The sequence below is a fragment of the Nicotiana sylvestris genome, chromosome 2 (assembly GCF_000393655.2).
Source record: "Nicotiana sylvestris chromosome 2, ASM39365v2, whole genome shotgun sequence".
Lineage (NCBI taxonomy): Eukaryota > Viridiplantae > Streptophyta > Magnoliopsida > Solanales > Solanaceae > Nicotiana > Nicotiana sylvestris.
The window spans coordinates 45,425,501-45,450,614 of NC_091058.1; the positions used below are offsets into that span (position 1 = coordinate 45,425,501).

Here is a 25,114-nt window from a genome sequence, read left to right on the forward strand (position 1 = left end):
AACTGAAAAGCTGTTTATTGTAATCCGAAATATGAAGCGTGAATACATATGAAGAATGAAAATTTGAAGTTTTAATTTCGTTTTTATTTCTTTGTTCCTTTTGTTGATTGTATTTAAGCTATTTCATGAATTACTAAATAATAACTGGAATAAGAAAATAATATCATAAGTTAGTCTGTAATAAATCAGTTCGGCAAAATAGGTTAATTCACTAGTTATGAAGGCTTCAAGATTATAGGTTGATCATGAACAAGTAGCTAAATTTAGCTAAGACACGAATTTAAATTAAACATCGTAAATTAGGCATTAAGGCATGACTTGAGCTTAAGCAAGATTAAGAGAACGTTTAAGTCTAATAAACTTTCTAATAAGCTTTAGTAATTATGGTTAAATCTAGTTTCAAATGATTGTGAATAATTAATCTCAATAATTTTTTTTAAAAAAATAACAATGCTGAGTTTTAATCTAGCTATATTTGTTTATTTTGAATATTAGTTGTTGAATTTTTATTTTATTTATAATTTCGAAATTAAGAGTGAAATTCCTTTTTCATCAATATTTGTATTAATCAAGCAATTAGCATGTCATGTCTTCTTAAAATAATAAAAGCTAGTAATAAATTAGGATTTTCTTTCTTTATTTTAGAGACTCATTTTTATAGAAAAATGTAGTCGTTTTAAGATTTGTCCAAATAAATGAGATGAGCCTCGCTTAATGAAATGTATAGATTGCGGGGCCCTCAATAAATGTACATTTAATCGCTTAGAATTAGGGAGGAGCCGTTTTAGCAAATTTCACGGCCCTACCCAAAATAATGATACGCTAGACTCTTTAGGCGCGATTTAATTAATTTTACCTTCTTAAACTCGGATGCGCATTTCATGCGACCCAAATCTAAATCCTAAAACATTGAATAAAAATGTGTTCCGGATTGCGGGTGCATTTCATGTGACGTAATCCAAAGACATGTTTTAAACGATGTTCACAATTTTTTTTAATAATAATAATAATAATAATAAAGTGGTAAAGAGTTAAAATTGGCACATCGGTTCATAATTGTATTAAAATCAGATAAATAAGCCAAATATGACAATTGAGCGACCGTGCTAGAACCACGGAACTCGGGAATGCCTAACACCTTCTCCCGGGTTAACAGAATTCCTTATCCGGATTTCTGGTTCGCAGACTGTAATATGGAGTCATTCTTTTCCTCGATTCGGGATTAAACTGGTGACTTGGGACACCCTAAATCTCCCAAGTAGCGACTCTGAAATAAATAAACAAATCCCGTTTCAACTGTCCTTTAATTGGAAAAAACTCCTTGTACCCTCGCGGGGGCGGAAAAAGGAGGTGTGACAGGCCTGCTCAGGCCTTCTCTCGCATTTGCGATGATTTATTCGCATTTGTGAGCCAGACTTCGCAAATGCGAAGCCTACAGACTTGCAACATACCAGCAATTTCTAAGTCCAAATTTCACTCTGTGGCCTATCCAAATTTCATCTGAGCCCTCGGGGCAAACCAAACATGTACACTAACCCAAAAATATCATACGGATTTGTTCGTGCAACCAAATCACCAAAATAACATCAACAACTATGAATTTAGCATCAAAATCAAAGAAAATATCAAGAACTTTCAAAGTTTCAAATTTTACAACTAAGGTTCCGAATCACGTCATATGACCTCCGTTTCTTACCAAATTTTACAGGCTCAACTTAAATCACATATAAGACTTGTACCAGGCTCCGAAATCAAAATACGGGCCCGATACCATCAAATTCCAAACACATTTCATTTCCAAAAACTCATATTTATTCCAGAAAATAATTTTCTTTAAAAATTCATTTCTCGGGCTTGGGACCTCGAAATTTGATTCCGGGCATACGCCCAAATCCCATATTTTCCTACGGATCCTCCGGGACCGTCAAATCACGGGTTCGGGTCCGTTTACCCAAAATATTGACCGAAGTCAACTTGAATTCATTTTAAAAGCAAATTTTTATCATTTTCCACAGATTTTCACATAATGGCTTTCCGGATACGTGCCCTGACTGCGCACGCAAATCGAGGTGAAACAGAAAGAGGTTTTAAAGCCTCGAAACACAGAATTTATTTTTAAAACAAGTGATGACCTTTCGGGTCATCGCAGAATTGTTGTTACATATCGTTTTATAATATATCGTATTATATTGTATTTTTTTATGAATATAATGTTTGGATAGATTGTATCGTCTGTTGTCATTTCACGGTGTCACGCACCAACAATATGGAGAATAAACTTGTAACATTACTAAAAAAAGATAAGACACATAATAGAATTATTATATCAAAAGTATGGTAAAGGATAAAATATACTAATTATTTAATAATACGAAAGGGTAAGATGAGAGTAAAAAAGTAAGGTAATGATGCCACGACACTAAATTTGATGTTTTATAAAGTGGATTTGTTCATTGTTACGTAATAATAAATTTAATACGATACGATAAAATTTAAGTAACAATCAAAACAAATATTATATTTACAGTAACACTCATATGCCATATGCCATATGCCATATGCCGTAGAATAGGTAATATGCATCCAAACAAACTGTGAAACAAAACAAACGAAGTGGGTACCAAAAAGTTACAAGAAACAGTCGCTAATATGCCTTTCTAAAGGCACCCGTGAATCTGTTTTGTAAGTACTATTATATAGATGACATTTCCTTTTCAGAATTGTGTCCCCTTTGCCTGAGAAATAAGAACCATTTCCAGAAAGGATGGTTATCTATAGTAAAGAGAAAATGCATTTGCAATTCCACTTCTGACAATAACCTCAATAATATTATATTCTCCCACAAACCCTCAATATTTGTAAGAGCATGCATCATCCACATAACACTACTATTTAGTATTTAGTTTTACAGATCTTGCTAGTAATATAGTTAAATCTTTCTATAATAATTTTGTTGGTTTTAATTTTTTTTGCTGGTATAGTACTAAAGTGTTGTTATAGAAGACATATATTATAATATAATATGAAAATCAGTTCCTAGAAAATTTAACTTTTAATTATAGAGAGGTCTGACGGGTCATAGCCAAAACAAAATAGCATGTGTTAGCAATATGAGAGCCAAGCCCGCAGTCAACAACATGCTAAAAAATTGTATATTTTCTAATTCGTGGTGTCTGGTTGTGGCTTGGGGTAATGAGGGACTGTAGCTACAAGGAGAAACGAAAACTCTCCCTAGGAGGTGTGCCATATCTCCCTAACAAAGCAGATGATTATCCTTTCAGGGTTTGGTTAGAAACTAGCTATACATATAGATCAAGGGGACGGAGTAAATCTAGCTGGGTTTGTATTTCTTGCATTGATAATTAATAAAATGTCCATAGTTACCAAAAAAGAGGTCCGACTGTATATCGTAAAAATAGTACGGTATAGCCAGTTTTCGGACTGGCCATTCAAAAATAGCCTGTGTTTACCAAATTAATGAAAAATAGCCACTATTTTGCTGCAACAGAGACCGGTCCAGCATAATATATTGGAGTTCGGTGCACCTGTGTATGAACTCCAGCATATTATGTTGGACCGGTATACTTTGCTGGCTCCAGTATAATATACTGGAGATTGGAGCACCGGCGCTCCAAACTCCAGTATATTATGCTGGACCGGTATACTTGCTGGAACTCCAGTATATTATGCTGGAGTTCTAGTGTACTTATGCTATTATGCTGAAGTTCCAACATACTTATCCTGGAACTCCAGTATAATATGCTGGAGTTCAAGTATACTTATGCTGGAACTCCAGCATAATATACTGGCGTATTTTCCGAGTTTTGAACAGTGTTTTCCCTCAGATTTATCTTTAAATGAAAAATGGATAAATTTCGATTACTTTTGAAACTGGGTTATTTTTGAACGACCGGTTATAAATCTGGCTATTTTTTAATTTCACCCCTGTATATCGTACTCTTACTACACAACCACAAGCCCAAGAATAAAAATAGAGTTATTATGAGCTAAATTAAGCTTATTATTTTCGGGTTCAAATTATATAGGCAAAAAAAGATTAAAATGCATAGAATCACACTAATTTAGAGCCCACTGACTTTATATTTTGGATTTGTTTCTGCATAACCTATCATTTTTTCGTTCTAATTATTTAATCATATGCAAGAAATACGTGTATCTTTAATGAAACTACTAATTCCGAACCTACTCACTTTATATTCTAAATTCATATCTGCCTAGGAATGTGGAATGCAAATCGATACTGGCCTGTACTGGTGGAGTTAATCTCATCCTGCTGTTCCGTCATCGTTAGACCTTTCTTTATACTTGACTTTACAAGAAAACAATGACAAATTTTCAGAAAGCTATTGGTTACGAACGAAGATCATAGTTAGATGCACACAGTACATTTTAAATATCATAGACCATAGACCAGTGGCGGAGCCATGCTTTCACTAATGATATCCAAAACATAAAAAAGTAACACAAAAAAGCTAATTTAATTCAACATACAATATACATAAATATTTTTAAAAAATGCCTATGCATGCAATATAATTTTACATTACACACTCCACCATATACATATTGATTATTGAGATGCGAGCATTATTGACAACATCACTCGCACACATGAAATTGGCTCTTCGAATTATTTCCCTTCGGAGTAGGTCGAAAAATATGTAAAATGAAACAAGGAAATAAGAAATTGTGTGCAAGTAGATCCAAGATTCTACGCAAAGATACCATCATATATTAATATTTTATATTATGTATATAATACTTAAACCTAATTTTTTTTTATACACATTAATCTCATATGCAAGTTGCAGGCATATGTCTATCATTCTTTAACGTACATCTGCGAATAAACAACAATTTAGCAATTTTCTAAGCACAGAACAAGGGGTCCCACATGCTCTTCTTACTTTTGATAGCAAAGAAACAAAGACATACGCTTGTTGGGCCCACAACCTGACTGAGCCTACTTCGCCTTTTGTCTCACCGCCCAATCTTTCTGTACTATACTCCAAAATCCAGTTCATTTCCCTCCTTTGAAAGCCCTGAACCACTTTCACGTGTGGGCCCAAAAGCCCACTTTTGCTGCTTTGGACCGCACCCCCCATCACTTTCGAGACGATAATCCGTACTTTTAAGCCCACCCGCGCCAACTCTCACGCGCCTCCCTCATGGGTAGTAAGCTAGTAGTATTACTCACTGTGCCATGTAAATTGTTTGATCAACTCATTTTATTGATGAAAGTTGATAGCTGATCTAACTATTTACATGCTATGGCGGAGCTCCACCACTTGAGGAGGCGCGTGGAGGCTGGAGCGAGTGAGGATATGACTTTACTTAATCTCCACTAATATTTATTTACCGTTAGTGCTTGGCCGGCGGAGTGATCGGAGATAAATATACCTGACTTTGTACCACCGTTTTCCCAACATTAAACCCCGGAACCACCGTGAATGCCACTTTGAACTCGCCGCCGGCAGCTGAAAAAATCTCGTCCGTGACACTTTCCATGTAAACCTCAGAAAATCTACAGCTCTTCCTCACTTGAAAAATGCTAACTTGTTGATCAAAAGAGAAGGCTAAGCAATGCAAAAGCCACACACGCCGCCCCATCTCGCTAAAAACCTTGAAGAACTCTGTTTCCGGGAACTCGCCGGAGTTCACAAGCTTCCTCTGATTCAAGTTCCCGGAGAATGAAAACTCCATTTTTGGATGAACCAAATGAAGGTATTTAGCCTTCAAGAATTTTCCAAACAGAGAAGAAGGATTCTGCTTGAGAAAATGGGTTACACTCACAGATTTCAGCTTCTTGAACTGTTCAAAGAAGAAACTCCGGCGATTTGTTCCACCGGAAAATAAAGAATCGTCGTTCTGAACAGAAAATGCAGGCTCGTTAAACCCACTGAAAATCTCCCTGCAAACAAAGGACTCAAAGGCAAAAGCCCTGTGATTACTCTTGTGGAAAGTGACACCATTTTGAATAGAGTTTGTAGCAGCGTCAATATCCCAGTTAGCAGACTCCATTTCTTTAATCAAGAACTTGACAAAGTTGCGTATAGATCTCATGGCATAGTGCAAAACCATGATAAAATCTTTAGGGTTTACGTCAGATAACTTGACATTATCAAGAATAGAAAATGATCCACTAGCATTAAGCTTTCTCTCTAATGATTTGTTGTTTTGAATGGTTTCTTGTAGCTCATTTTGGAGAGAAGATATGCTGTACCCTTTGGACTCAATTTCACCTTGCATTTTCTTCATAGTAATTTCGTAAGTTTTCATGACAGATTGCTGTTCTTGAATCTCAGCAAGCATTAGGGTTACATGGGGTGGTGAAGAATCAATTTGTTTTTTGAGGTAACTGTGTTTGAGTTCAGATAAAGCTTTGAGTTCATTTACCACAGCTTGATCTGCAACTTGGATTGCTTCACTGTTATAAGGGAACTGAGCTAACTGAAGCTCAGCATAAGCAGCTTTAACAGAGGAAACTGTGGCAAAAAGCTTAGCAACGAAGGCTTCCATAACAGCTTTGTTCTTGGAATGTTCTTTGCACTCTTCAATTTCTTCTTTGTCAAAGTGTTGGGACTCACAACACCTGAGCTTTTCTTGAGGTATGAGGAGGCAGAACCCATTATTTGAGAATGGTTTTGAGGATTTTTTGCCATGGATTACTCTGTGAAATGTCTTTGCTAGCTTGCTTTTAGTTGGAACTGGAGTTGGTCTCACTGAATCCATTTGATCTCTATGAGCTGATGAGATGCAGAGGAATGCTGAGTGGGAGAAAAATGGGTGATTAAATTTTAGGACATGAAAAATGGAGTCTTTGAAGTTTGAAGTGTGAACTGAAGGAAGAAAATATTTGAGGGAAAAAGGAAAAGGGTGTGCTTAAAAAGTCCAAAAAAGAGGGGAAATTAAAGAGAGGATATGGCAGAGGGAAAAGGAGGGAAAAGCAGAGTCCCTCTTATTTGACTCAAGGTTGAAGGTGAAGGAATAGGTTAAGAGGTGAATGGTAAAAGCAAAGATTTGGCGCGAGAAAGAGAAATCATTCATTGAGGTGCATATAATAAGCTTAAGATAGTAGCAGTAGAAAATGTCATAGTACTAGCTTTTTCTTTTTTTTTTTTGCTGTTTTTTTTTTGTGTGAGAAAGGAAAGCAACAAGGGAAAGTTAATAAATACTTCCAACTACCCCTGAAATAATTTGCTGGTCATTTAAGAGAGTGAAAGTCAGAGTGTATATTTAAAGCAAAGATTTCTAACATCATTCATGTAAACATACGACTCCTCTTTCTCTATCATAGATGCTTCTTGAGCACAAGTCACAACCTATGATCTAATGATTTTGCATGAGTGAGCCAGGATTTAACATTCAAAAAAAAAACATAAAACATCTCGTATTTATGTAGGGTTTGAGGGGCGCATTCAAATGAATATAATGTAAATAATTTATCCTAATATAAGTTTAGGATTATTTTCAAACATGCTTATCTATAAAGTGACATGAAAATAACTTTAAAGTTACACTAGCTCTATCTTCAAGGATTTACCATTCACAACTAAAATCTAATTGTGAATTTACAACAAAGTTGGGAAGGCAAATTCAGCCACCTTGTAACCAAAGGCTAAACCAATTATGGATGGTATGCACGGTCCTTTCTTGTGAAGCATGTTCGGCAAATTTGTTCTTTACCAAAGAAGTTAATAAAACCTAAACAGTACAATAAACTTTGCTTCCACCGTGTTCTACTTTTTAAAGCTCTTTCCCGCGGTACTTTACAACCTTGTTATCATCTTGACAAATTAAGCATTCCAATGTACATTAACGGTCGTTTGCGTGGGGTGTATCAATATCATATTTTCTTTTTTTGTAAGTCTAAACAATATTTTTATTTTCTATACTTTAGAAATAATTTGAAATACTTAAACAAAATTTAGTTATAATTTTTATAATAAATATTTAATATTATTTATCTACTTAAGTAATATCAACTATTAAGTAATTCTTTCATAATCTTATTTGTAATTTGACTAAAAAAGTATCTTTTTAAAAATTTGGCTAAACATATAAATTGAAGCGCAAAAGTATTTTTTTTGTTTTGTCAAACTTCTAAAATCAACTTATTTTGAAAAATAATTTTTTCAAAAGTGCATTTTGAAAAAGTACTTTCGTGAAAAAAAATACTTTTGGGGAGAAATTATTTTTTCTGTTTCTCAAAAACTATTTCTCCTATTACTCAAAAATATTTTTTTTTCTTCTAAAAGTTTGGTCAAACACCTTAGCTTTGGAAAAAGGTAATTTTGGCCCAAAAAAATTTTTTTGGTTAAAATAACCAAACATGCTATTTGTCAAGTATAAAATGCTTTTCTCCATAAATATTTTTTCAAAAATTACAATATTCTTTAAAATAAATTGATTTTAAAAGCATGACCAAGGATATCATATGACTATTATCACGTATGAGTATTTGGGGCACATAATTTAAGAACGAAAATTAGAATTTGCAAACATTTGGCAGAATGGTGGAGTGTCGTGGAAGTTGTACGAGGGTTTTCAGAACTGTGGCAATATGGGAAAGTGGATCACTGCATGAGCCAACGTGCAATGGGGTCGAGGACTGCAATATAAAGGTTTATGTTACATATAAATCAGATAAATATAATTTTACCGTTACCATTTTGTTATTGGTTTTCTCTTTTCACCGTGGGAATGCACTAGGAAAATATGGCCTATAATTATAATTGAAAGTGTAAAGCAGGTGGTAGGCACTGTTTAATAATAGTGGGGTCCGAATAATGAATCCAGTCAAATAGGAGTACCATAAAAAGAAACATTAGGTATTATACGGACCCTATTTGACTTGAGGTGTGAGAGGGGGGCCTCCAAGTGAGTGGGTGGGGGTACTTAAGAATCTATTATTCCAAGCAAACTGGCAACAACTATACCTTAATTGTTATTAACCATAATAATAATCCAAATAAGAAACATAATTTAATGAAATTAGTACTAAAGAATAAAGCTAAACTATAGATTACTAAATAATGGTACAATTGCTAATATTCTGCCTTTTCACAAAATTGCGCAATGCAATGAGTCGGTGGTGAACATATTATTCTCATTCTAAAGTTCTTGGTACCATCTGATACGTACGGGGATACTGTCTTTAATAAATTAAATGATATTTACAGCTATATAGTTAATAATATACTGCTATTTTCTTGGAAACACTTCATAGATCTCTAAGTTTTTGAAAGAAAAATAGTTTAATTGCTTCAGCCGGTAATCTCTACAATAAACAAAATTCACAGCTCTGAAAATTACTCGAGTAAAACCACTTTAAAAAGTAATTTTAAGTGACAAAAATATTTTCACTTCACGAGTAAACAATACATATATTGAGAATTTCTAAATAAAAAAATTAAGTTACCACGCACTACGGAATTTTACGGAAAAAAGGATGAGGACTTTTAATTATTTTTCTTTTGGTTGTGACTTAACTCTTACAAATTGCAATTGCATTTTAGTGCATGAAAACAGAAATCTGCATGAGAGATATTAATTGTTGAGTGAGTTATAATGCAGCATTATTATACCTAAAACGTATATCCAGCGCATGCTTGAAAAGCACATCTCCCAAAAGATAGTAGTATGATTATGCCGAAGAAGGTTCTAGATTGTCAACATTATGCATATAAAATCAATATTATGGTTTACTTACCTAAGAAAGGTTCGTTACATCAAGTTTAGCACAATGGACTTGAAACGATCGAATCATGATTTTGGTCAAATTTTAAAAAGAAATTATCATTAATTATAACTTTAGAACTTTTTATCAAGATTTTATTTAAGGAATCTTCATCTCGTTGTTTCATAAAAGAGGTCGAACATGAATGCTCATCTGTATTTCTCACTTTAAAGCATTTAAGAACATAATTTGAATTGTATATACGTATTGTACTGGGCATTTTTGCATGATCACTCTTATTTAACTTTTTATACTAAATTACTTTAGTTTGCAAGCTAAAATTCAGACTTACAACAGGCAATTTTTGTGTAATTGAATTTAGATAACATGCTAGTATAAAGGGCACAATTAAACTTTTCATTTGGACTTGTACAAAACGGGTTGATTTTAGGCACAGTTTCCTATGCCTTAGTTATCGGGATCCGAAATCCCATAAGAGGTACCGAGGTTTTCTTAGTTCGTTGTTCGAGGGACTTGGTTTTATTTTCTCATTTTTGTCATCAGTTTCACACTGGTCAGTTGATTCTTTGAGCTGTGCACTTGTTCTAGTTTATTATTTAAAAAAATAAAGAAGACAAAAACATGAAAAGTTTCCTGGCTAATCTTTGAGAAATCCCTCAATTGTTTATAACTGTTTATCTGGAAAATGATAATTATAATTAGATTTAATTTTGTGATTTTAAAAATACGTGATCTGTTTTTATACTAGTTATTAGGTAATATGTACTAAGTATGAGACTAGAAAAATAACATAAGAAGTTGCAAATAATATGTTTAAGCAAACCGAATGCCTAAGAATCGGGGCCTCGAGCCTGGCTATACGGGACCTCGAGGTCGAGCTCGATATTGAGTTATGAGCAGCCGATGAAGGGCTAACAATATTGGGAGCTTTGATGAAGTCTCTTTATGGTCAATGATGAGCAATAAATGAAGAACAATAAATAGAACACAATAAATATAAGCAATAAATGTAAGTAGTCAAATCTAAAGAATGTGTTTAAGTTAGAGAGCAGAGAATGTTCTTATTCTTGTATTCAATATTGTGTATCTTGTGTAATATCATATGTGCAAAAAACAGTAAAGGTCCCCTTTATATAGGAAGAGGGAATCCCAACATAATACATGTGCATTTATTACAAAGAAATGTAGCTGGTACAACTACTTAGCAGTCTGGTACAGACTGGTACTATTCTTGTAGGTGTTGTCAGCTTGGACCACGTGCCTAGGGAACTTCCCGTTTATCCATGATAACCACCGACTCGTGCTGCCTCGAGGTCGGGTATAAAGAACCCTCGAGGTCGAGACCTCGAACTGTGTCGGGGCCTTTGAGGCGAAGCTATGGAGAAGACATAATGACCACAAAATCGGGCTTTCCGATTTCACCTGTATATAGATAGTCCCCGCATTTCTTAGAGTAAAACGATAAGAAACGATCTCGAATTCCTGCTCCTTCGATATTTCCATCACGACTGTAGTCACGCCCTATCAAGCGATTGGCACGACAAAATGAGATGTCTTAAAGGTCGCGTCCGCACAGCCATTAAAAGCCTTTGGATTAATCACAATGGTTGGCTGTCCTTTGGCCTACCCCAATGCGCGTGTTAGACCTCTATAAGTACTTCTTCTTTTGCTCCTTATTTTCCATTGTACCACCAAGCCCTCAAAAGAGTTCTCCTTACTTCTCATTTGTGTTTTCTTCTGAAATGCAATTTTCATCTCTCTTCTGAAACCTTTTAATAAGAATGGCGAAAACTTACACCTTTGTTCCTTAGGAAGATGTGCCATCTTCTTCCTCGCGCCTATCTAAGGGTAAGGCAACAATGCCCCCTTGCGCCGGGGAATGCATTCTAGGGGCCTTTGAAATGACCTCCGATTTTAAGACCGAAAGACCCTCTTCGAAGCCGGGTCAATACAAGCCCGTGTCCCAATATGTTAGTTCACTAGTAGACATCGAAGGGTGAAGGCCGACTGCCGCTGGGGGTACGCGGTTGTCACGACCCAAACTGAAGGGCCATGACTAGCACCCGACCACACTTGCCGAGCACCAACGTACATTTCATCTAACCTTCATTATTATCTTTTAAGGCTGATGAGATCAATATAAATGGTAGACCTAGATCATGGACAACCAGCAATAAAATATGACGGCATGAAAATACATAGCAGGGGATGACCAGACAATCAAGAAACTACGTATAAGGTATGAGCTACCACGCTACTATGAAAGACTATACAACAAAAACTAGCCGACAAGGCATACCAAACTATACATGAGCCGACACCTGTCTATGAGCCTCTAAAAGAACATAAGTGTTGCAACATAGCCGGAACAGGGCCCCGACATACCCATAATGTCTATAACAAAAATTGCATACCAAGACCAAGGCAAGTCCGGAGAAGGGATCTCGCCAATCACCGCTGAACTAGACAGTCTACTGTGGTGGGGGAGCTGCACCTGCCTGTCTATCAGGACCTGCAGCACGACATGCAGCGTCCACAAATAAAAGGACGTCAGTACGAATAAAGTACTGAGTATGTAAGGCAAGGAACCATAAATGCGATCAGTAATGTAAGCAAGGATAGAGAATATACAACCTGTAACATCTTAGTACCTCTGAGGGCTACTTACATGAAATGCATGATACATATGTATAAATACATAAACCTTTAAAGCATTCGCCTCTGTGGGCATCATCATCATCATATCGTACCCGGCCATAATAGGCTCGGTAGAATCGTACCCGGCCACGTGGAGCTCGGTAAAACCCAACTGATCAGTGGTTGCACAATAGGTGCCGTACCCGGCCAACTATAGCGTGGCTCGGTAGAGTAAAATAGATACATATATATAATGCATGCTCGACTCATGGAATCACATTCTAAACCTTTCGGAGTGACGTAAGGTCGGTATCCTCTGTACACGTTATTAGGACTAACTCTTCACTATGAACCTTATAAGAATCAGGAAGTACCAATAACATTGATAACATAAGAATAAGAGAAGCAACATTAACATCAATCGTTCCATAAGAGGGAAAACAATGTAAGTACTGCTAGCTTCTAAGAGTAGAGTATCTTTGGAAGCTCGTTCATTACATTATGTACAATCGGAGTCGTGCAAAAGAAGGAAAGGGATAGCCTAACATACCTTGTATATACTGCCCCAATCTCAAGCTATGCAATTGTCAAAACTCCTTAGTCTACAATAAGAGAAACGATACTATCGTTATCATTTAAGCGTCATAACTATTATGTATCGACCACAACCTATTTTACGATGAAACGGACAGCACCTCCCCTATATATATGACCTCACACCATTCAAAACAGTCACCAAACAGCCCAAACAACATCAATAATAAACATATTGAGCCTCCCAAAATAGTCCACACATAGCCTAATCACTCCATACATACGACGACCACCGTAGTCGTGTCAAACAACCTGGAAATGTTACGAATAACTATCAGCCCATAACCCTACATATATATGGTGTTTCTCCACACCCTTCCTCCTCCAAAACTCCATAAGATAGTAGTAAAATACGCAGCCCAACAACAACGCAAAACAGTCCACAAAACAATAACATTACTACCAAGCCTTTCGATATATATCTCACAAGTTCTAGCTTCAATGGCTTAGCCGAAACTTGGATAATCTTAAATACATATAGAGTAAGAGGTTCCTTACCTTTATACAGAAAGAACAACTCCAATTTGACCTTAAATTTCCATGAAATATCCCTCCAATGCTGCCACAACAACAAAAAAGCGAAACTAGCGATCAATTAATGTTTTTCGGCACTAGAATCACTTTAGAAGGCTTGAAATCACCTAGGATTGATATTAAGAACATGAGGGAGTATTTACAGAACATAAACCCTTTAAAACCACCTCCCACACGAGCTGGAACGACACAAAAATGAGCAACAACAAGAAGAACAAGAGACTTACTAGCGCCACGGAATTCCCGACACTTGATTTGTGTTGTTTGCCCTTTTTTGGGTCTTGAATCTTGAGAGAACCTTGAGAGGATGTTCCTAGGGTTCTAAGGTCTGAAAATAGTGAAAAGAAATGACTTAAAACGGGTTGGAGTCATCCTATATAGGTCCAAATATCTTAAACCGACTTAGTGGGCCCCATAGAGAGGTGCTTGGCGCAGTCTCGCGAAAACGCGAATATCTCTCTACTCCGAAATCGTATCGATGAACGGTTTAATGCGTTGGAAACTAGACTCATAGATCTTTAATTTTGTTGGTAGATCACCCCGTAATTCCTTGTAAATTATGAGAAAAGATTAGAAACATTTGACCTAATGTTTAAGTAAAATTATGAACCTAAGTTGCGACAACTTTTGTCGACTTTTGTTTCATAACTCGTTTGACTTCAAGACTTATGATACGGATATTATATGATTAAAATACCTTCATAAATGACCTCTTGAGTGTATTAATCACCGCTAGATTACCTGAAAATTCGAGTTACAACATCCTTGATTCGTTTAACTTCTAATACTGGTTAATCACCCTTATACACTCTTGTATCACTTAAGACCAATAGGATTGACTTCTTATCATCTCAAAGATAATTCCTTCTTGGATTTATGTTAACTAATATATGGCATGAACTAACACATGTGGATATGGGTTGTAACAGCGGTGCTTATGGAAATTCCTTCTCGGGAGGAGGACATAACGACATATAAGGCTGGCTTCCTCTATATGTATACTTATCCGTTTACCCTTGGTCCGATGGGGCCATCCTCGCCTCCGATAGACCCCGTAATCCTCGACTTCTGGAAACGATATCAAGTAACCCTCGGCCTGATTTATCCTTCATTCTAGCACATTGTTTACATGACCAGATATTATGCGAACATGATTAGTGAGATGTCATTTACTCTCGACCACCTGATCAGAATGTATAGCCCCTAACTCTTCTATGAGGGCCTGATAAAGCTCCACTGTCGGGCCCCGAGAGCCCTTTTTTCTTGCACCGATGAGGCTAGGAATGGAGGGTGGATGAGCCGTTTTGTCCGAGTCAGGACTTCAGACCTGATTCCAGCGGAGAGTATGCCGTTCCCCGAAGAGTGGAACATGAAACGTAAGTAGATATGCTAATTAAATATTATCTTGCTTTCCTTTGGGTACATCTTCCTACGAACTGACTTCTCCCACTGATGTAGCCATCGTTGAACACCCTAATGTGGTCAAGGACATCTCAGGCTGGGTCAGCCAGCTGGATTCGATTTGCCATACGTTGAGCGCGTGTGGAGCGATCTCTCCCAGGCTTGATGGGATGCCAAGGACCACGGTAAGCCTTTACTTCTGCTGTAATTGTACCCCTTAATAGAATTGCTGCTGATAGCAGTCTCACTTCCTGTGTTTGTATTATGCATTTATGCAGGTCTGGGGGAGGTTCCCCTGATGAGGGAAGCACAACTTGGTGGAGCGGATGCCCCGATACCCGACGTAGAGAAGAAAAGACGGAGGGAATCGTCGATTGAGCCTTCGAAATCCAAGAGGCCAAAGTGGAAGAACCTAAGGCTGATTCAGCAGCCTTAACTCAGTAGCGGGGAGTCCCCGAGCTGAAGGTGAGGAGAAAGATGATTCCTCGATAGCACCTGAAGGAGGGGAAAACTCGATCGCCTCTTATACCGCAAAGATAGCGGCTTCCAAGTTGGAACTTGGTGCTGTCATAGTCCAACCTCGGGCTGAAAAGGCCTTCGAGGGTGTGCTAGGTAATGTCCCTGGGCTGATTGACGGCCTAAATATTCCCCGAGTTGAGGCACATTTGGCAGGCAGTCCGGGGGAAACCAATTTTGAAGCTCTCCAGAGATAAGAAATGGCCCCGATTGATCCCATCGGTGTTATTGACATGAGCGATTCTCCTCGGGGACCGACCTTACCTCCTAAGGAAATGCAGGATGCCTAAAATTAAAAATCTTCCAATGTGGGGGTGCCCATCAGAGATAAGGATGCGTTTGAAAGGCCTTTAGCTGCGCCCGAGAAAATCCCTAAGCTCGATGCCTCACTCATTTTCAGCGAGATGGACAGGCTCTACGAGCAGGTAGTTTCTGTAAATTCTGCTTGTCACCCCGATCCTTATTTTTTTAACTTGTATCTTTCATGGTTCCAGGACAAGGGCTTTATAATCAGACCATCGCCCGGTTTCAAGTTGAGGTGAATCGCTACGAGCGTGAGAAGACTCATCTTACTGAGCAGGTCATGTAGTTTCCGTTTGCTTTTTTCTGAATCTTTACCAAATCTCGGCGTTTTGACACTTGTGATCTGATTTGCGCAGTTTGAGAAGAAAGATGCCCTAATGAGGGAGGAGCTCTGAGCCAGAGACTCCAAAATTCTCGAACTCAGACGGCACGTGAGTGAGATAGTTTTTGAGAGGGATATCCTCCAGGGAAAGATGGCCTTAGTCGGGCATCAACTTCATGATGCGAGGGTGGAGAGCAATAAGTATAGAGGTCTTCATACTGAGTTAGTCGTTGCACTAACCGGGATCAAAGCTGAAGTCGAGGCGCTCATATCCTTGCACAAAGAGGATGATGTTGTGGTAGATGCTCAAGCTAGGAGAGTGTTCGAGGGGGCCGAACTGAAATTAACTCGAGCCGTGGAACATGCTCGGTTAGAATCTCGGAGGCGGACTCTTGAGGATATGCATGCGGGGGTATTAATCTGTTTGTCGAGCATGAGAGGGTGAAGACCCCAGAGAAGAAAACTACTGTCATGCTTGTTTCTAAAGGTGTGTCGAGCAGTGGCTCAAGAGGTGATGAAAATGATGGCAGAATCCCCACGGGGAAGGAGGTCGTTGAAGGCCCTGGAGCTATGGCCGAAACTATCGGGGCACAACTTTCGAGGGAGCCATCGAAGGCGTAGACCCAATGGTAGATTAGGGTTTTATTTGATCTCTCCATTGTAAGGGCTTTATAAGACTTGTAAACGTACCCTTCTAAGCAATATATATATATATAGAAGGCCTTTCATTTTTCATTACTTCTCTTTTTTCCTTTGCCCTTTAGGAATAGTCCGCGATGGTTTGTGACAATTGGTCCGAGATTTTGGACCTCAGGTTAGACCCTTGGGTTTTCTTCATTGTTGAGCAATTCGTGATGGCCGAAGGTCGACCGTTTAGGGCCCAGTCCCCGAGTCGGGTTCTTTACTCGGGTTTACCGACCCTTAGGTCTAGAAACTGGTCTTGAGATTTTTTGGGCTGGTGACAATGGCTCTTACGCGCTGGGTCGGTATGACCTCTTAATTTAAGCTGGCGTCGGCGACTCTTATGTGTTTGGTCGGTACGACCTCTTGGTATAGGCTGGCAACAGTGGCTCTTACGCATTTGCCCTTAGGCTTTTTAGTTAATTGTTTCGTGCTCAGTCTCAGAGTCAAATTTCGACTCGAGCTCAATGACCCATAAGTTTTTAAGTTGGCTCTTACGCGTTGGGTCGGTACGACCTCTCAATATAGTCTAGCAGCAGTGGCTCTTACATATTGGGTCGGTACGACCTCTTAGTGTAGGCTGGCGACAGTGGCTATTACGTGTAGGGTCGGTACGCCCTTTAATATAAGCTTTATTTTCCCTTGTTAGAGATTTTTTGAAGTTTTTGTGTTTGCCAGACTCTTCGACGGCTCGATAAGAACCTCAATAATGAGCCGTTATTTAGCGATAAATGAGCACCTCGGGAGGTATCGCTCGATAGCTGAATTATTTCGAAGCCTGTTGTTTGGAGTTGATATGATCAAAGCTCTTTTGCTTATGAAGAGGGTGGCCTGATTAACCAGTTCTTTTCGAAGTAATTGAAGGCCTGCGATTTTATAGCGACAGTTGGGCGTCCCCGAGTCGCGTGAGTTTTGCTGGTACAGCCTTACGACCGTAGTCATGGTATTTAGTCGTAGCCTTTCAGTCTCCGAGTGAAGTAGTTTCGGTGTCTATATCGAGGGAATATTTTTTTAGGGGTTTTATAAGTTCGGATATATAGCCTTAACTTTAAGATCGGGATAAGTTACTTGGTACAAGTATTGTTCATACCTTGCTTGAGGTCTTACAAATAGGTTAATTATTGCTCGAACGGAAGACAGTTGACGACGGTCCCCGAGACGTTGATAGTTTTTTGTCCCTGGAGCCGTTCTTTGTAAGCTTGGTGTTGCCTCATTGAGGGCTTATGAGCTCGAATATTTTCGACCCAAAGGTCATATGGCTTCGAGCTTTTGATGTTAGTCCTCGAGTGTTCTGGAGCCATTTTTTGTAGGGGATATCAGATTTCTTTGAAGTTTAAAGTTTTTTTATGGAGGAGAAAATATTCTTTGATTACTTGGCATAAGCATACATGTTTTCGTTGTCAAGGTTTCGGTTATACTATGCGGGAACGGTTCGTTTGGCCCGATACATCATTTTCCTATTGAGACCCTTTTTTGGCACATCTTGACTCCTTCGAAAAGGCGGCATCCCGGGGGAATGCCCCCAGTATTCGAGGTTGATTGAAGAGAATCCTTGGATACTTGTTGAGTTCCCCTTAGGCAGCATATAGATGTTGTCTCGTTAAAAACCTTGCCGATAAAACCCTTCTTGGGATAAAATCCGGTCGAAGGAAAAGAGTGCAACGCATGCTTTAAAAACCCGAGGTTTTCGAGCCTGGGGGTGTTTCGGCATCTTCCATCGGGACCTTAGCAGTAGTAAAATTTGAGCATTGATATGTTCCAATTGCTTGGAAGATGTTTGCCTTCCATGGTGCCGAGCTTGCAGGACCCTTTGCCGATTACTCCGAGGATGCAGTGCGGTCCTTCCCAGTTTTGACCTAGCTTTCCTTCATTAGTGTTTCGGGTGTCGAGGGTGACTTTTCTTCAGACTAATTCCCCAACTCCAAAATGTCGGAGATTTGTTCTCCTGTTATAATACCTTTCTGGGCGGCCATTCGGACCAGTGAAGCTTCTCGCTTTTCATCCAATAGTTCAAGGGCCGTAGTCACGGCCTCATTATTTGAGCTCTCGATGGTGTATCGGAATCTGGCTCTTAGCTCCCTGACCTCTACCGGTATCAAAGTCTCGGCACCATATACCAGGGAGAAGGGTGTTTCTCCTGTGCTTGATTTTGGAGTTGCTCGATATGACCAAAGCACTTCGGGAAATATTTCTCTCAATTTTCCCTTAGCACTTTCCAACTTCTTCTTTAAGTTTTGAATGATAGTCTTGTTTGTAGATTCGACCTGACTGTTAGCACACTGATGGTAGGGTGTCGACAGGATTCTTTTGATTTTATGATCTTCGATGAATTGTGTTATATTGCTTCCGATGAACTGCTTCCTGTTATCACATGTTATCTCGAAAGGAATTCCGAATCGGCACATGATATGGTCCCAGATGAAGTTAATGACTTCTTTTTCTCTTATCTTTTCGAAGGCCTGCACTTCCACCCATTTTGAGAAATAGTCAGTCATAAATAAAATAAATCTAGCTTTACCTGGTGCTATTGGTAAAGGTACGACGATGTCCATCCCCCATTTCATGAATGGCCATGGCGATAAGACCGAATGTAGCTATTCACTAGGTTGGTGAATCATTGGGCAAATCTCTGGCATTTGTCGCACTTTTGGATGAATTTTTTGGTGTCTTTTTCAATGTTGTCCCAATACTAGCCTGCTCTGATCACCTTTCGAACTAAGGAATCGGCGCCGGAATGATTTCCGTAGGTGCCCTCGTGGATTTTTTGGAGCACGTAATTTGTGTCTCCCAGACCTAGACATATTGCTAGGGGGCCATCGAAGGTTCTTCTGTGCAAAGTTCTATTTTTGTCAAGCGAGAATCGAGTTGCTTTGGTTCACAGGACCCTCGACTCTTTCTGATCCGTGGGTAGTTTCCTACTTTCCAAATAATCGATGTATTTATTTCTCCAATCCCATGTAAGGCTAGTGGATTTGATCTCGGCATTACCTTCCTCGATCACTAATTTGGATAGCTGAACGATGACCCCGGGGAGTAGGTCATCTTCTTCGACGGACAATCCTAGGTTTGAAAGGGCATCAGCCTCGCTATTCTACTCTCAAGGTAGATGGACTAGAGTACATTATTTGAAACGGTGTAATGTGACTTGAATTTTATCCAAGTATCTTTGCATCCTGTCTTCTCGGAGCACGAAGCTCCTATTTACCTGATTCACCACCAGGAGGGAATCACATCTTGCTTCGACGACTTCAGCCCCTAGGCCTTTGGCCAACTCTAGACCTGCAATCATAGCCTCATATTTAGCTTCGTTGTTAGTCAATTTTGTAGTTTTTATAGATTGCCTGATTATGCCGCCCGTAGGCGGCTTCAGAACTATACCGAGCCCGGATCCTCTTACGTTCGAGGATCCGACAGTGAACAGGGTCCATACCCTGGAAGATGTGCCTGTTTTTAGTAAAATTTCTTTTTCTACCTCTTGTACGAGGGAGGGCGAAAAGTCGGCCGTGAAGTCCGCCAGAATTTGGGACTTGATAGTCGTTAGGGGTTGATACTTGATATCATATCCCCCAATTTCGATGTCCCATTTGGCCAGTCGGCTAAATAGTTCGGGCTTATGCAATATGCTTCGAAGAGGATATGTCGTTAAAACATAAATATGATGGCATTGAAAGTAAGGTTTCAATTTTCGTGATGCGCTTATTAATGCAAGAGCTAATTTTTTTAGGTGCGGATACCTGGTTTCGACATCTCCTAGGGTTCGACTTACATAATAAACAGGAAACTGCATACCTTGTTCTTCTCGAACCAGCACACCACTTACCACTACCTCGGATACTGCCAAGTATAAATACAGTGTCTCATCCTCATTTGGAGTATGAAGTAAGGCGGGCTAGTCAGATATAGCTTCAACTCCTCTAGGGCACGTTGACATTCGGATTTCATTCAAAGTTGTTTTTCTTTTTGAGCAAGGAGAAGAAATGATGACTCCTATCTAATAATCTCGATATGAATCGGCCCAAGGATGCTATCTGCCTGGTCAGCCGTTACACGGCCTTCAAGTTGTTTGCCACCGTGATTTCTTCAATGGCCTTAATTTTGTTGGGGTTGATCTCGATTCTCCTGTTTGACACCATGAAGCCTAAGAATTTGTCTGAACCCACTCCAAAGGACCATTTCTCAGGATTGAGTTTCATGTTATAGCTTCTGAGGATGTCGAACGTTTCCTGCAAATGGATCAAATGGTCCTTTGCGCTCAGGGACTTAACTAGCATGTCATCAATATAAACTTCTATTTATTTTGAAAATGGTAATAACAATTAAATTTGATTATGGGACTCTAAAAATACGTGATCTATTTTTATGCTAGTTATTAAGCAGTTGATGCTATGTATATGAGACTTAGAAATGAAATAAGAGTTAAGGATAAGGTGATAACCGAACTGATAAGTTAACAATCAGGGCCTCGAGCCTGTCGATTCGGGGGCCACGAGATCGATTCCGGAGCTCGGCTGTGAACTATCGAAGGTGGTAAAAGTATGGCTAACAATTATAATAAAATCAACAAAGGCTCTTTATGGCGAATGATAAGCAATAAATGATGAACAATAATGAAGATAATAAATGGAAGCAATAATATCAAGAGAATGTGTTAGAGAGCAAAGAGAATATTTTTGTATATTTTGTGTGGAGCAACTGAAGAACAGGGGTTTACAAAATGACAAAGATCCCCTTTATATAGGAGGAAAATTCCAACATAGTACAAAATATATTAATGACAAAGAATCAGAGATGGGATAGCCAGATGACACCCTAATTCGGGTTTAGAGTATCCCACTAGGCTCTGTCAGTCCTAGATGTGTACCTTGGGAACTCCCCATTTCTACCATTACCGTAATCATTACTGCCTCGAGGTCGAGTGTCGACGACCCTCGAAGGAGGATACTCGTCCGTGGCCTCAATCCTTCGAGGTGATCTTCCGAAGTGCCTTAATGGCAAGAAATTGGACCCTCCGATTTCACCGTATACAGATAGACCCCACATTTCCTAGAATAAAGCAATAGGAAACGATTATGAGTTTCTATTCCGAAGGCATCATCGATGTGACGTCAGCCTATCAGAGCATTAAATGTGATGCCCAAAAAGTCGCGCAAGGGTCGCCGTCAAATGCGACTATCGAGAAGCCCACGAACCGCTATTAGTTCGTCCCTTCTGCAGCCCCTTCGGCTCCTATAAATTCACCAATTGTTTGAAAATTCTTACTTTCTCAACATCTTCAAATTTGCAAAGCCATACCCATCCCATTTTGCATCCTTTCTTCTTACTTTCTTAGAGAAATTTCATCATCATCATGGCTAGAACCTCCAAGAAGATTCCTCGGAAAGACGAGGCTGCCTCTTCATCTCGAACATCTAAAGGGAAATCCAAAGTGATACCCACCTTGGGACAATGCACTCCCACCAATATTGATATGTGGAAGGACTTTACCATCGACAAAACCTCATCTGCACCGGACCGTTGCGAACACGTGTCTTGGTACATTAGTGTTGTGACCAACATAGGGAAGGTGAAGGAACACTGCCGATGGAGGGAGGCAATGGAGGTGGAGATTCCCAGCCCTGGTGAGAATATAACGGATTACAAGGCTGGGTTTCCTTCACGTATATACTTAACCGTTTATTTTGGGTCCGGTCGATCCTTCTAAATCCTCTCCCCGGGAGATAGATCCGGTTATCCTCAATTTTTGTGAAAATACCAAGTGACTCTCAGTCAAATCTATCCTTCTTTCTGGAGGATAGTCTTTATGCTCTACCATTTCTCCGATGGGGTTGAGGGCGAGACCTTTACCCTCAACCATTTAATTAGGTTGTACAAACCTCATTTTATTGAGGTTTGATTAGGCTTCACCACCGATCCAAAAAATCATTTTTCTCGAGCACCGACGAGGACAAGGATCGAGGGTGGATGAGTAGGTTCATCGGGGTGAAGACCTCGGACATCATTCTGGCCGGGAGGATGCCTTTCCTGGAGAAGTGGAAAACACAACGTAAGCATTTTTTTCCCTCTGACATGTTTTGTGATCTCCTTTCCTTTCTTTCGGAAAAATGACCTCTTTTTGGCTTTTGCAGCTTCCGCTTGGTATCCTGAAGTGGTCTTGGATATGTCGAGATGGATAGAACGGTTGGATACCTCGTTCTCATATCTTGTTCGGTCTTGGCCCGACCTGGCTAAGAAGCGGTGGGTGGCCAAGAATCATGGTAAATTTTCCTTGCCACCTATGTCTTAGCCTTATGTTTCTCCCCATATCCTTTGTGCTGATAAGTTGCGGTCACTACGCTCGTGCAAGCCTGGCAAGAGTATGTAGATGAGGTCACTTCCTAGCAGCGAGATGGAGACTTCGGAGCCCGCCAAGGGCAAGAAAAGGAAAGTTAAGGCGGTTGCCGATCCTCCCGTAGCAAAGAAACCTAAGTCACACGAGCCTCGAGCCGTCACTAGGATCTAGACTTCAACTTTTGAAGGAATCCTCGGCGTTGAGGACGATGACGAGGGTGAGTGCCGGTTGGTACGGAGAGTAAGGTCGGGCGCGGGAACCTTGCAAGTGCCTCGACCGGAAGCTGTTGAATCGGGAACGGCCGATTCAGGTCAACCCCGTGCAATGAAGACCCTCGAGGAGGGTGTCAATGTGGTCCCGGATCCCATGACCATATTTGGTGCAGATTCCACTGGGGGGACCGTTGTTGCTGGTCTTCAAGGGTCGGGACCCGGATCTTTTCAGGGACAATAGTTGCCTATCGGGGACATCGAGGACATAGATGTTTTCAGTTCTGGCCCTCAGTTCTCGTCAGGGAAGATCAGGGATGCTCAAGATGCGAATACCGCCAAAGCCGGGGATCCTCTCATGGGGGGAGGCGCGTTTGGCAACATTCTTGACGATGTTAGCAAGAACATCGATCTCGACGCTCTCGGTGCTGTCAAGGCGGCGAAGAGGTTCATTCAGCAGGTGATAGTTGTTTTATGTATATTTCTTTTGGGCTCGAGCATTTTTCTTCGTTCTTCTAACTCCTCTGTTTTTCCATAGTGTAAGGAGATGTATGATTATGCCATCTCTAGGCTTCTTGAGGAGTTTTTATGCCGTGAAAAGGAGCTTGAGAGGCTGACCTTGGTACTGTAAGAGTCGGAGGCTTACACTACCCGAAATGAGAAAGAGTAAGGCGAGCTCCGGGCTGCTTTGGAGGGAGCACTCCGAGAAAAAACTGATCTTTCTGAGCAGGTATTTTGTTATGCATGAATCCACCCTTCGTTCCCATAATTCGATACTAACTAGCTTACCTTTCCCTTTGCAGATCAATCAAAGGGATTCGCTGATCGGGCAAAAAAATGTGGAGATCCTCAGGCTAAGGGAACGAAACGAGGTAGCATCTTCGAAGTTGGCATCGACCCATAGTCTTCTCCAAAATGCTCGAAAGGAGGTTGCTACGCTAACTGCGGGCAAGTCCGAGATCGAAGGAAAAGTTGCTACTTATCTGCATGATGCAACCAGTGCGAATCAAATAGCCCGTAATATTTTGATAAGGGTCGAGCTAAAACTGGCTCGGGCTGTCGACCATGCTAGAGCGGAGGCGAGGAGGGAGGCCTTGGAGGGGGTTAGAGCCAAAGGTGTCGATCTTTTAGCCGAGATTGAGGAGGCCTGAGAGTTGGAGAGAAAATCGGTGCTCTTGGTCGCTTTAGACGAGAATTCTGGAGATGGTTCAGAGGATAGTGGCAATGAAGAGTAGGCCTTGTGTAACTTTGCTTTTTTCTTTTTTCTTTCTGTGCATGTACTCCCGGGGGAATGAGTCTTGTAAAGACATCCCTTGTAAATTTATTTTTGGCAATGCAAGAGAGTTTTTCTGCTCCAAGTCTTTCCATTCTTTGTATCTCGTTGCTCTTGCGGAGTTATTCTTTGAATTTTAATATTAACTTTTTGGAGCCCATTCTTGGAGTAACCGGGACCCCTAAAATCGGGTCCTATATTGAGGTTAGGTTGATAGCTTCTTTGGGGCTGATGCTTGTGATAGCAAGAAGCCCCCGAGGTCTCAATACCTCTCGAATTTCGTGGGATAGCAGCATTCGTGCGATCTAATAAAGGGAGCCCCGGGGCGGTCTCGAGTGATCCCACCAGCACATTTCGCAATGATAAAGTGACGTTACCATGACCAGAGTTAATTGGCCCTCTGGGTAGGCGAGCAGTCGCTGTTTTGTCCCTATATATTCATTCGCTTGTTCCTCAAATGGAGATTCTGCTACTCTAAGTAACTATTTCTTTCATAGAACTTGGTTCTTGGTGCTAGTTCTGCCGCTGTTTCAACTTAAAATCCTTGCTCAAATCTATACCCTCCTTTTCCTATTTTATCGTAGCCATGACTGCT

The 25,114-nt window shown here is 39.9% G+C and overlaps 1 protein-coding gene across 1 annotated transcript; it reads right to left on the reverse strand.

Annotated features, from left to right (window-relative positions):
- Positions 1–4,783: 4,783 nt before the first annotated feature.
- On the reverse strand, positions 4,784–7,177 carry LOC104248328 (protein GRAVITROPIC IN THE LIGHT 1). The gene has a single exon (XM_009804567.2). It carries the CDS (start codon positions 6,751–6,753, stop codon positions 5,383–5,385), a length of 1,371 nt encoding a protein of 456 aa, XP_009802869.1. The 5' UTR covers positions 6,754–7,177; the 3' UTR covers positions 4,784–5,382.
- Positions 7,178–25,114: the final 17,937 nt, after the last annotated feature.

Bases quoted from the DNA above. Each gene is read 5' to 3' on its own strand.
- LOC104248328 (XM_009804567.2), bottom strand. From the start codon at position 6,753: ATGGATTCAGTGAGACCAACTCCAGTTCCAACTAAAAGCAAGCTAGCA.